Here is a 13,078-nt window from a genome sequence, read left to right on the forward strand (position 1 = left end):
ATATTTTACAACTATATACACAACATCCTTCCCTAGCCACACTCCGTAGGCATTATTATTATTATTATTTTTACAAAATCCTATGCCCCATCTGTATATGTTACAGGAATCGTCCTTAAAGTGTGGTTCTGTGTCCCAATGCATAAGAAGTGGTATTTTAAAAAAGTAGACCAAGTAGAAATGGCAGTGATTACTCCCCGCTATTCATTATTATTAATTATTATTATTTTGACCCCACATTCTTTTCAGTATGAAAAAGTTAAAATAATAAAAAAATACCGAGTTAAAAAGCGAAATGATGATATTCAATCTACAATCTTGCTCTGCACCTTTGGTTCTTATAATGGGAAAGCAAAAAGAGATACACAACAGAAGAGATCAGAGAAATCATAAAGTCCTTGGCTAATAGAAAAGGTTTTGTCATCAAGTTTCCAAACATCGGTTGTCCCCGTTTTTGCGATGCAGACCCCAAAAAAGCAGGGATTGTCCGCGGAGCTGGGTTTATCAGGGATTTAATGGATGACATCGCTGGAGACCCACACACCAGGGAAAGGATAAGCATGTGTGGGCGAAGGCGAAAAGGCAAAATGGTCGTGTGCTCTAGTTAGTGCTTGGTTTCAACCCAAACCGAGCCAGAGGAAAACGTTAGAGTCAGAAAAAAGGGAAGAAAGGAAAAGGAGCCTTACACCAAATGTGCATAAACCAACACAAAAGATGTATCTCCCTCCAACCCTGATCAACCTCAGTGCCTGCAAAGCTGCTCCAGCTCATTAGACACCTCCAAAATTAGTTTTGCTTCTTAAAAAAAGGAAGTTATCTTTGCTTGGACTCAGTACTGTACTAAACCGTGATGTGAAATGTTACTGGAACAAGCACAGTCACAGAAATGAGAATTTAAATGTGAAACTACCAAATAAATTCCTAGGACGTACACACACACACAAAAATCAGGTAATTCGCTTTTCGTATTTAAAGCTCTGTGCATGTAAGTGTGTGCAGCAGAGGGAAAGGTTACCAAAATATCTCAAGCTTTTCTAAACGCAGTGAGAGAAATCTAACACGAAAACGCTGTGTACGTAGGCAGGAAGAATCGTAGAGCAAACTCCCAGCTACGATTTTTCTTTTAATGCGATGGGACAATCGACGTCATTTAAAAAATAAAAAGGCCGATGACGGTCAGGGTAAATTTGGCACAAGAAAGTCCAGTTGGGATTTCCGTAAAGGATCCTGGTTCGGTTATGGTGGTGACGGGTTCCCGGGAATTACTCGGGGCTGGCTGACGACTTCGAAACCCCGGCGGCACGGGGGAGGCAGGGGCGAGGGAGGGTGCACGAGGTCCCAACATCCGAGCGCTGCGCTCCGCTCGCTGCCTCGGCTCCCCTCGGCTCCCGTCACCCGGCAGCTTTTCCCAACCACCCTCCTCCTGGCCCTGTAGACTAGACATTTCATCCCCTGCCAGCTCTTCAGCGAGACACATTCAGAAAGAAGCTGGACAGGCTTTTTGGCACGTTTCAGGGAACTTCGAGGAGTGCTGACAGCTGCTGGGAACGGCATCATCCCCTGGCCGGTCCGCGCTCGAGACGGTCCGCTCTGCGAGCGCGCGGTCTGGAGGAAAAGGAGGACCGGCCACCCCGGCCCCTTACAGATAACCGGACGTAACGAAGGGATGATCTCCCCGCACGCGGCTCATGTGAATCATGGCTCGGTCGTAGGCCACCTGCACGGACTTGCGGATGCTGGTTTTTCGGCCTTCCATCATCTTTAACTTGTCCACTGTGTCGTCCACGCCGAGGGGATAGACTTTGTCACGCGGAAGCCACTGCCTGCAATAGAAAGGAGAGCACAAAGCCCCATCACCGAGGGCATCGAGTGGGGAAAGGGGGAAAGAAGAGCAAATGCCTGGAGGCCTCTTGCCCTTGCAACGCTACGGCCGAGCTCTCTGCGGGAGGCTGACTGGCTCATACCTGCTGCAACAGGACAAGGAGTTTGTCCCAGGAGTTTCCAAGACATGGTCAAGTACTCCACCTCCTCAAACATTCTCCACAGGTCTCGGGAGCAATTAGTCACTAGTTGTCATCTCCTCCCCAGGAGCAGCCACGTTCCTGTGATCTATTTGTTTATAATTAACACCCCACAATGATGTTACAACCGTGTAAATGCCTGCATTTGACATGGAAGAACCACCTGTAGCCAAAATGCCTTCCTGCACAAGCACAGTTTTATCTCTCCTTGGAGTCCTTACTCAAGGCTTTCGATGCTCCTTGGAGCTCCAGGGGAAAATTGGAAACTCCTGTGTTCCACAGAGCAGCAAATACAGGGACTTCCATGGTGGAAAGGAAGTTTTTATCCCAGAGAAAGCTCTGCCTTGTTCCAAGAGCCTGTAAGCATCAGGGTTTGGGTGACCACAACTGAGTATCATCTGGAAGCAGGCAGCTTCCAGCAGACATGTCCCAAGCCCAGGTTGACCCCAACCAACTGATGACTTAAATTGCAAGTGCCTTTTCTACAGCCAGTTTTTCTTGTGCAGTCATTAGCCCAGGTTAACGAGCACACTCAGAAACATGCTAGCCATCTTTCCTAACGACGTCCAGCCCTAGGAGTTAAACCTCAGCCACTGCTAAGCACAGTTCAGTGCACCTCCCAGCCAGCCAACATGGGCGACCCAGGACGGGCTCAGCTTATCTTCACCACGAAGATGAGGGGCCAGTTGCAGTCTCTGTGACCTGTCTGCAGCACCACAGAAGTGAGCAGAATTTGGATCTGGCACTAAGAGGGGTTTTTAGGACTTTCCTAAGGTGCCTTAGCTTCCCACAAATGGCACACAAGGCTCTAAGTGGCCGTTTAAGAGTGTAAACATCCAGCAGAGCTTGCCTTCAACAAGAGCAGAGCAAAGCCAAGGAAATGCTGATTGTTATTGGGAAGGTAGTTTCAATTACACGTTTGGATTTAGATTTTTCAAAACTGATGACTACAGCAACAGCAAGCACGGCACTGCCAGTGATTTTCAGCTAAAAATCATTAGGACCTCTTTGAAGAACGTGCCCTGTATCAAGTTCTGGTTCTGGTAAATCGGGGACAGTGAAAGAATGCAGCGTACTAATAAAAAGCCTCAGGAGTGCGTCTCTTGGCACCTCTTTTCCCCGGAGGACACAAACATATTCATCAAGTTACGCAAACGTGACCCCCTTCTCAGCTTCCCAAGACGACGGCACGTGCTTTTCTTTGCCTGTGTTGTACCTTGCCTCTCTCTCTTTAAACTGCATAAAACACTGCAGCAGCCCCAAAATGCAGGGCGAAACACTCCCCCTTGGTGCTTTACCCCACGGCGAGTCCGGCTCCGCTCTCCCCCCATGATGCGCCTTCCCTCCAGCTGCGACACAGCCTCCGGGCAACGTTCGCCTCCTTCCTCCAGCCCCTTGCCCTTCCCTGATCTCATGGTTCCTCGCTCTTCCAGGGACACCGGCAAAGACCTTCCCCAGGAGAATAAGGAGAAGGTCTCCCGAAGTACCACGAGGCTCCTTTTCAAGCTTACTTATTTTAGAGAGGCAGCAGCAGAAGAGGCAAGCCCATTCTCTCCTCCGTTCCCATGTGCACCCCAACAGCCCAGCATCCGCTTTGTCCGCAAAAAACTCTCCGGATCTGCGATTCCAGCTGGGCACAGGTATTGCCTCCTCTGTGACAACCGATTTGCTCGGTTCATGTTCCCACATGGCATTTTCTGGTTAAATAATCCAGCGGGTTCAGCGTGCGGCTGTCTGCCTCCTTATCGGGACTCACCTCTTCCAGTATAATGCTCCAATTTTGCAAGTTTCCCATTGTTTCACATACGGATTTCAAAGCCTCAATGCTCATTTTTAAGGCACTTCAGTGATTTGTGGCTTATTATATCTGGCTGGGTTATTGTTAGCATGTGAGCATGGTCAGACACTGATACTACAATCAGAAGATTCAGTCCGTCTGAGACAGACCAGTAAAAGGCCTTGAGATACTTCACTTGCCCTGAACCATGTGCTTACAGCTACATTTTCCATCTTAAACAAATACCTCAATTTGAAAACTGCAGGTACCTGGCACCTCTGAAAAATCAGCCAAGTCTAAATACAGAATAAACCCAGCATTTTGAAAACGTTACCCTGGAGATTTTTGGCAAACCTTTTGTGCAGCAGTGGAACGGGCTGCTCAGTCTGCTGGTGTTTTAAAATTAAATGTTCTCTGTAATTTGCCGCGTGTTTTGACTACTAAATTGGCTCTTCATGTACCTCAGTATTATTTTTGTGGTGATGTGACCTCTGGGTGAAGGATGCTGGGCTGTTCACCACGGTATTGGAACAGTCAGATGTCATGCTCTGGGGCCAGGGAAAAGCAGCCTGGCCTCCTCATTTGGACTCTTCTTGACTTCTGCATGTTTAAATTCTCCAATTTACATGTAACATCATCATCACCATAATCCCTGTATGGTCCCATATACCAAAGATTACGTTAAATCTTCCCTCTCTGCCACAGCACTCACCACAGGCCCCCGCCTGTCTGCAGGCACTCACCAGGTTCTCTTGTTGTCAAAGAAAAGGACAAGGAAGAGCTTTTCTCCTGCCTCTGTCTGCCTCTGCTCCCCCAACTTCAACACATCCATGGGTGGGACTGGGATGGGAACTCCATTGTGGAGCAAACCCTCGCGCGGCATCTTGGGATCGATTATCTAGCGACACAGGGAAAGGATATTTAAGCACAAAACCCTTCAAGTAACTGCAGAGAATGCATTTTTTTGTTCCTGTTCTTTCAGTCCACTCAAGCTAGACAATTACAATCTACTTCGGATGGGTAAGCAAAATTGCTTGCTCTGTCTCAGTGGCAACTTTTAAAGAATTTTTCTGTCCTCGAGATTTCCCCTGTGGAAGGGAAGCCAGTCAGCCCAAAAGCCAAGCACCCAATCTGAAAACAGGGGAAGGACGTAAGTGTGTGGTCCTGTGTGGATGTAGATGCATTTACACTAATTGGTAATTTAAGTACAAACTCAGTATCGTTGTGTTGAGCACAGGATTTCCCTCCCTCGCTCCAAACTCGTACAATAAATGAAAGACCATTGCTGTACTCTGCAGGCATAATGCGATTTCACAACAGCTCCATTCTGGTACAATTCAATCGCCTTCAGCGGCACTGCTCAGATTTATATTGCTATCAGAATCGGGCCCGATATTTGGAGAGCATCAACAAGCAGTGCCAGCTTTATCAGGCGAGGGGGAACGCAGACTATAGTCATTTTGGAGAGAAGTAACAACAGATGCATCGATTCTCCCCGTAGAAAAGCAGAAAAGTCAGCGTTCAACATTCGTGCTGTGTGATCACAGGAGGAGAACGAAGGAGCAAAGGCTGGATGCAATACTCGGTCTGCTCCCCTCTGCCTCCTGATCTTGGCTCCCAAGGGCTTGAAAAAGCAGCTTGGCTTTGACATTGGTCAGCTGTAGGAATTTATTAAGATACTTTTCCACCATAACAGATTGCCAGAAAAATGCCCTTTTTGGGGGGCAATCTCAGTGTTTAAAGCCACGCTAAAGCACAATTTAACTTCGGCTGTAGCCACACAAAGAACTAAAAATGCTTTGGCTGGCCAACATGGCTAGCAGATCCGTAGCTGTTCTCTCCTCTGGGCTCCCGCTTCGAGTAAAAGCACGGATGAGGGTCACTCTTTTAGCAGAATCTGCCCTTTTTGATGGCATCAGAATTGTGCTCAGCCACGGCCAGGCACACATGCCGTGTCAGCTTACGCCTGGTTTCACAGCTCCGCTGCTTGGATGTAGAGACCTGTGTAATTTCCACGATGACTACACTTGCCTTCATCCCCCAGAATTTCTCAGCAGTCACAAGCGCTGCCTGCCTTAGCGATCCCAACCATAAAGGTACTTTAGGGGATGGCTACAGCCATGCAGAAATTACGTGCCGCAGAGACGGCAGGAAAAGCCACGTCTCAAGGGATATATTTAAAAGTAGCAGAAACAACAAAATATAGTCAGCCTATCTCACGTCCTTACTTACAGACTTACTTCAGCAATCTCTGTTGATAACTTAACAAGCACTTAAAAGCCTGCAGTGGTACTGGCACTTGTTAGCAACCGTTGCATGTCATGTCTTGCTTTGGAGCCGAGTACGGCGCTCACTGAAGCCAGGTTTATGGATTTCACATTAATAGTCAAATATCCAAAGACAGATAAATATTAAGGAAATGTCATTCAAAGAACTAGGTGCAAACACATGCATATATTCTCATTGTTTAAATCAAACATATGCCAGTTGGGCACCTGCCTATGGAGTTGTACTCGCTATATAGGAAAATGTGCGGCCAGTTCAGACACCAGTGGAAACTGGTGCCTGCCTTTATGAAATTTCGGTCTTCTCATGCCAACAGTACTGATCTCTTTCCCCATACCTGAAGAGTGAACAGGAGAGGAGAGGAAAGATCTCCTCCTATCCCTGGCACCGAGAGACCAATGTTTTATGAATCCTCTGCAATGCTCTGAAACAATGAGCACAGGGAAAATTAACTGTGCAAAGGGGAAAGAAGGGGCGGGGGGGAAGCACTTATTGCATGATTTTGGGTAGTTTTCCTTTTCTGTCTGGTTACACTGCACACTAGCACTGTGTTCTGAGCTACCTGTGCTGCAGGTACAGGCTGCGAGACAGCGACGGGGTACTTACCAAGGCAGGGTAGGAGGGATAGCCGCGGCACTTGGCCCACACAAGCTCCAAGGGCTCCAGCTCGGCCTGACTCTCCAAGGCCATCAGGAGAGTCCTGCCTAAGGGACAGGAGGAGACAGGGCTTAGGAGGGCAATTACTAGCAAGGGGGTTATGGTAACACAAGAGACCACACCGTCATCTAACCTGGGCATGATGGCCTGCGCTGTCTCGGTAACAACCAGCTAAAACAGATGAACTACTGTTGTAATTGAAACATCCTGACAGTATTTCTGTTTTTATTTTTTAACCTATTTGCTTCTGCAGCAAGCAGAAAGCTGAAATTTCACTTTTTTCATAACAAACCTATTGTCCAGCTACTCGGCATAGCACACATTTAATCATTACTGCATGCACATATGCATAATTCCAAACCATTTCTCCTGAACAAGATGTAGAGCAAAATGGAAAGCCACTTATTGCTTGTACCTATACGCATTGGGTATCCAAACCAGAGGTGGTAAGACACACATCTCATCTGCACTAAGTTTATGATAAAATTTAACTTGCAGTGAGATCCAGCCTGGCCACAGTGAATGTCCAGCCGTCTTTATGCTCTGTCAGTACAGCCACGATCTGCACTAAATCCACAGTCTCCTACATTATGGGTCTAAGTCTATGCATGCATGTAGCTTCAGATGAACTCTTCAATATGAAAATATTAATCAAATTCAGTTCCGGAGTGAATAGCTGCTATACCACTGAAATCAAATGGGTATATACGTATATAAGAGATGAATTTGGTCCATTAGGCTCCACCAAACCAAACCCATTCTCAATGGAACTGATGAAGCTGTATCTGAGATTAATTGGAGCACTGTTGAGAGGGCTCCTTTTTATTCCTCTTAAATACAAATATCTAGACTGTTCTGATGCTATATACCTTGGGGCTATTTGATCTCTGCAGGAAATGCCTGGTTCTCATTGACAGAAGTCTATAGCCATCAATTTTTGCAAACTTAAGTCAGAAGTATTACAGAAGATCCATTCAAGACATGAATAACTAATCTACCAGCCCCTGGTCCTGGAAAACGAGTAATCTTTAGTAATGTGAATTTTACAGCAAATAGTGCTTACTCTGGGGGTGAATGGTCAAACACTGGCTTTACCAGAAGTCAGACTGAATCTAGAAAATGCTGAGTACAACCCAAATGAGCACCCTGCCAAGAGGGATCTGATGTGCTTCTCCATTATTGCATTCCAGGTGTATTCTTCCATGAAATGATGTTCTAAAACACAGAATTGTCCCACCGATTTTAACTCTCCCGGTACCAGCCCTGCTCTGTAAGCTTATCTCCAAAGCAGACTGCTGAGCGTGCGGGGTCCGGGATAATAACGGTTCCCAGAAAGATGGGAGCCAGCGAACGGGAGCTGTGCAGAAGGGCACAGGCATACCAGGGACTCAAAGCTGAATTCTGATTTCAGTATAAACCTGCAACAACTCTACCATTGACACACCATAAGAAAAGACAAGAGTCTGGTTGTGTGAGTGCTGGAAGATTGGCGTAGTGCCTTGGGTAGTATTAGAGGAGTGTGACTTAATTTTACTGATGTATAGCACAGTCTGACAAAGATGACTTTGTTAAAGACCTTGAAAGCAATGATAGCAATACAAAAGGGAACAGCTATGAAGTCATCTCCGGAGAGACCCCTCTTGTAATTATGATTTACTCTTTGTATTGCAGCATCATTAAAGAGAACTAGTCCCAGAACAGAAGACGACAGTGCCAGGCACATTACGCACACCAGACCTACAGAAAGCACCCGTCTGCGGGGAACACAGGGCACAGGCAATCAGCAAAAGTGAAAGCAGGAAAAACCCTCTATGTAATAACCTAAATTTGTAACAAAGCAGGTAATAACGCAGGGGCAGGTCAGCAGCCTGAGTGTACATCCTGGATAGTTCGTGCAGGACTGGTTCCCAGTGTGCGGCAAGACCTGCTCCCCCTGGTTCAGATGGATGTCAGCCCTACGGCGTGGTGGGACCGGAGCAAGGGGTTCCCCAAAGTGGGGCTGCTGTGCAGCCCTTCTCACCTGAGCTGCCGTAATCGGAGTCTCCATTCACACCTTCCAAGAAGGGCACCCGAGAAAGAGCTGGCTTCCCTCGACTTCGCTTGGGAGGCATCAAACCACTGTTCGAAAGAAATGGAAAAGTAGGTATTAGAGAAAAACAGGTTACCCTTGAAAACAAAGCCAAGTAAATGGATCCCTCAGCTCTGCTTAAAATACTGCAAAATTGCTGTACTGGTGCACTCTTGACAGTGAAAAGAACACTGAATACTTGAGCAAAATGTCATCAATACGTCTTCTGGTGCAAATACACCGGATGTCATCCCATTGCCATGAGCAATGAAAGGGGCCTAATGGAAACCAAGCTGTGAACATGAGGAAGAAACCCAGCGAAGACGTCATGCTGGAGAGCATATATGCAACTGGACTCTACCAGCCCATGTCCTGAACATCCTTTTACCTCATTACTGCAAACATTTCAGAAAATGGACTATTCTTCACCTGAAGCAATCATATTTTTTCACTGATTCTTTTTTTTTTTTTAATTCACAATATTCTAATAACCAGCCCATTCTGAGTGAATTTGCTGCTCAAAGAGTGGAGAAAAAGCTGTAAACAGAGCTGTTCCTAAACAGAATAATTGTACAAGTTATCCATGAGACATCAGCTTGTTTTTAATTCCTTGTTTTGTGGGTGTCACATAGCTCTAATGTAATTTTTGCTATGTGAATTGCTTGCAATTACTGTAATAAGCATTTACGCTGCACTTTTCATCTTCAAAGTACTATACAAATATCAACTAACAAGTGTCCACACTCGCCTGTGAATTCAGATTTGTCTCCCTCACTTACAGAAGGGGAAATGGAGGCAAAGATGGTGGGGCCATAAGGCCAAGACGTGGTTTGAAATGGAGTTTCTGGCTCCCGGTCCTGTTCTGACAGCATCCTCACCCCATGAAGTCTGCATGACTCAAGGGCCCTCCGTTTAAGTGACACTGTAGCTATGCGCGAATCCAGATCTCTCGGTTTCGTTCCCTTCGACGCAGCTCGCCTTATGAGAGTTTATTGCGATTATAGCTTCTTCCGAGATCTGCACGGGGGTCGTGGTAGCATTCAGGCAATAACTGAGCTGAAGATCTGGGCATGCAGCCCAGAGAAGAGGGGAGAGATGAAGAGGTGGGTGGGTGTACCATCTCAGAGAAGGGCTGGAGGTCCTGTGCCTCCAAGGGACTCAGCATGTGCTAAGAGAGATAATTTACTGCAGCACTACATGCTTCCCTCGGGCTGCCCAGCACCTGACTGTGGAGATGGGATCACTCTGCCGTGGGGAAAAGCCCTCACACCAGAACTGCTCCTCCAAACCCAGGGCCTTGCCCCTTCTCATGGGCACAAAAGCATTGGTGAACAGATTTATAATGGAAACACTAATCAAACCTTAGCTACAATTGCAAAATTATACACCTCTTGACAGCCACCATGGGATCGCTCTGCATAGCAGAGTGAAGTTCTCATTTGAAAAATGCTCCCGGGATTCAACTCTGCTGCAGAATAATTTGTTACAAAGCTAATAGTTTTAAACTGTAGCTTCAGTCCTGAGAATGAGTATGTATGAGGAACTTTATGATTTTAAGTGCCCAACTGACATTGCAAGCTTGAAATCTTGCAGGACTAACTAAACATTGGGAGGAAGCATAAAATGTCTGAACATATTTCTCTAGTGATAGGTCATCACCCCCGGGGTCATCAAAGACAAGCAGAGGGCAATGACATGTTCAAGGCACTGAAAATATTACTAAGAGTATCAGCTAAGAAAGTCTTGCTTCTGTCTGTCCTCGATGATCTTATCCATCAAACGTCCTCACAACACACAAAAATGTGATTCTGGCATAATACAGGTTTTACCGTGAAGTGAAAGGGCTGTGAAATGACTTCAGTCAGTGTTAGGAGGGCTGTGACAGGCAGATAAGACCTGAAAATGGATATGGTGCCCATGTATGCCTACTACATCTGACCAAAAGATGGCAGATGTTTGCTTTAAGTCTGTTCAGTCCTAGTTGAAATGCCCCATTCTGCTTTTAAACCCCTGAGAGGAAGAAAGCAGCAATTCAGTACGTGGCAGAAGTTCAGCTTCACCTGCAGTGCTGAACTGGACATCCGAGTTCAAGGTTTTTCTAGCTTTGGCTCTCAGGAACGGCAAGAAGGTGTGCAGCAGCAGAGGACGTGTACGCGTTGAAGAACAGAAGCGTAACAGACACTCATTTGCTTGAAAAATCAAGCACTGCTTTTGGGACCTACAGCTTGAGCTGGGTTTGAAACAAAGAAGTCGTACAATAAAACCAGGCAGATTAATCCAGACAAAGGAGGTGTTCTGGGGAACAGTTTCGCATGGGATGCTTACCTGCAGGCTTCAAACATCAGTCCACCGCCCAGGCCAGAGCTGCACTCCGAGTCAGAGCCGCTTTCCGCATGCTTCACAAAGCCATTAGTCACTCCTGCCGAGGAGACAAAGGGGAATCAGCCCAAAGAAGCAGCAGCAACACACAGAGATGCTGCCAAGACTCAGGTAGGGGTCACCGTCCTATGAATTCCAGCCACAAAGATGCTGAGTACTTCAACCAGAGAGGGAAATTCTGCACCCAGTTCCCCAGACTCAGCTGCAACCAAAAGGTGACGAATAAAAGGTATTTCTACCCTGACACATGAAAAATTAGGCTGTCTCTGAAGAAGCAAGTGCTGGAGAAGTGCCCAGGGATGGTATAGGAGACCTCCACGCAGCATCCAGCTTGCTGGGCAAGCCCAGAGGCCAGGAAATGAACCACTTGCTCATACGTCGTTTGGAAAAGACACAGAGGTTTCATGCTGACTGCCAGGGACTTCTCCCTGCCTCGCCCCGGGCCTGGCTGCCGGGCTGGTCCCTGCCCACGGCAGCAAGCATATAAAACCATGGCTTCTTTGGTTACAGGCTCCTTGCTGAGACAAAACTGCTCTAGGAAAAACTTGTTGCTTCAATTTCTGGAAATGAGATTTTCCAGTGGACAGAGCAGACACTGAGGAAGGAAATTCCCCCTGGGTGGAAGAAGGCTCCCCACCACCTTCCTCTCTGCCCAGTACAAATGTCACGGTCGCTGTAAGTGGAGTATTTCGCTTCTTTGCCCTGGATGCTGACGGTGCTGGAACTGCCAGGTTTACTGCTCTGTGCACTAGAAGGATACCTACACGGAGCGCTGGGATCACCTCTGAGCTTAGGCAAGACCCACAACCAAGGACAGGCAGGTCCACCCACCTCGGGGGTGGACAGGGAGTGACCCCCGAGGGCATCCCCAAGCCCAGAGCAGGCACAAGAAGCCAGATGACCACGGCCTTCCCCCATCCAGGGACCCATCGCCCCCAGGTTCCCTGTGGGCTCCTCAAAAGCCATACAAAGGGCAAACACATGCCAAGGCCACTATTGTTTTTCCAGCTGTAAATACGGAACGGCCAAAAGGAGCACATTTCTGGGAAACACCTTGTTCTGACAGCCCCGATCACGCTGACCTGCTCCTGCGGTAACACAGATTTGGCACACCAGACACTCCCTCCAGTTAGGAGAAATCAATTGTGTTTGAAACAGTGGAAGGAGCTGAATCACAAAAGCAGTGCTGCAACTCATAGGAAAAAACCACCAGTGCTGCTTCAGCAGAGGAAAAATGACACTGCCTAGTTATCAGTGATTTTCCAGAACCCTGCCTGTATTTTCCCTTTTTTAGTTTCAACATCTCATTCTGACCTGTATCCACTGTGGGCAACTCTTCTCTGCTTTAATTACTGGCAGATGGTGATGGTGAGTCCCTCAACTAGCTGCCTTTCTTTGGAGAAGCCACTTGTTTTCCTTTAACCTGTCCTGGTACGTCAATACCTACATTCAGTTGCTTTCCTCCCACTCTCGATTTGCTAGCAACCTTCTGACAGCCAAATAACTTTAAGATATTATTTGAGGTATGGGCTAAGTCAAGCCTTACAGATGGGAACTGTCCCATGACAGCTGTTAACATAAAATTAAAAGGCAATCACACTGCTGTCACTCAGATGCTCCTTATGCCTTTCCAAATTTCATCTCAGCTGCTTATTCTCATTTGCAGATCTAATTTGAAAAGGAACCTGCTCAGTATTCCCACTAATGTTATTTAAATGCCAGAAGTGACGGTCCAGCCGATTTAAAAGCAATGTTTAACATTTTATCTCACATGGGTGCTGTGTTCTGGGTCCACTGCCCACTTCCAATCAAATGCACCATTTCTGCAGGAGGAAACTCTCACTTCTAAGAGTGGCCGAGCCAAAGCAAACCCCTCCATGAGGGCAGGAA

At 46.9% G+C, this 13,078-nt stretch overlaps 1 protein-coding gene across 1 annotated transcript in view; it reads right to left on the bottom strand.

The window, feature by feature from the left end:
* Positions 1 to 1,639: 1,639 nt before the first annotated feature.
* Positions 1,640 to 13,078, bottom strand: part of BRPF3 (bromodomain and PHD finger containing, 3) — a 21,988-nt gene continuing 10,549 nt past the window's right edge. The window contains exons 9-13 of the mRNA XM_010284723.1: positions 11,135 to 11,228; positions 8,762 to 8,859; positions 6,691 to 6,788; positions 4,542 to 4,696; positions 1,640 to 1,823 (exon numbers count right to left, since the gene is read on the bottom strand). Coding sequence (XP_010283025.1) covers positions 1,640 to 1,823; positions 4,542 to 4,696; positions 6,691 to 6,788; positions 8,762 to 8,859; positions 11,135 to 11,228 — 629 coding nt within the window. The remainder of the gene's footprint in view (positions 1,824 to 4,541; positions 4,697 to 6,690; positions 6,789 to 8,761; positions 8,860 to 11,134; positions 11,229 to 13,078) is intronic.

The sequence above is a fragment of the Phaethon lepturus genome, unplaced genomic scaffold (genome assembly GCF_000687285.1).
Source record: "Phaethon lepturus isolate BGI_N335 unplaced genomic scaffold, ASM68728v1 scaffold43673, whole genome shotgun sequence".
Taxonomy (NCBI): Eukaryota; Metazoa; Chordata; class Aves; order Phaethontiformes; family Phaethontidae; genus Phaethon; species Phaethon lepturus.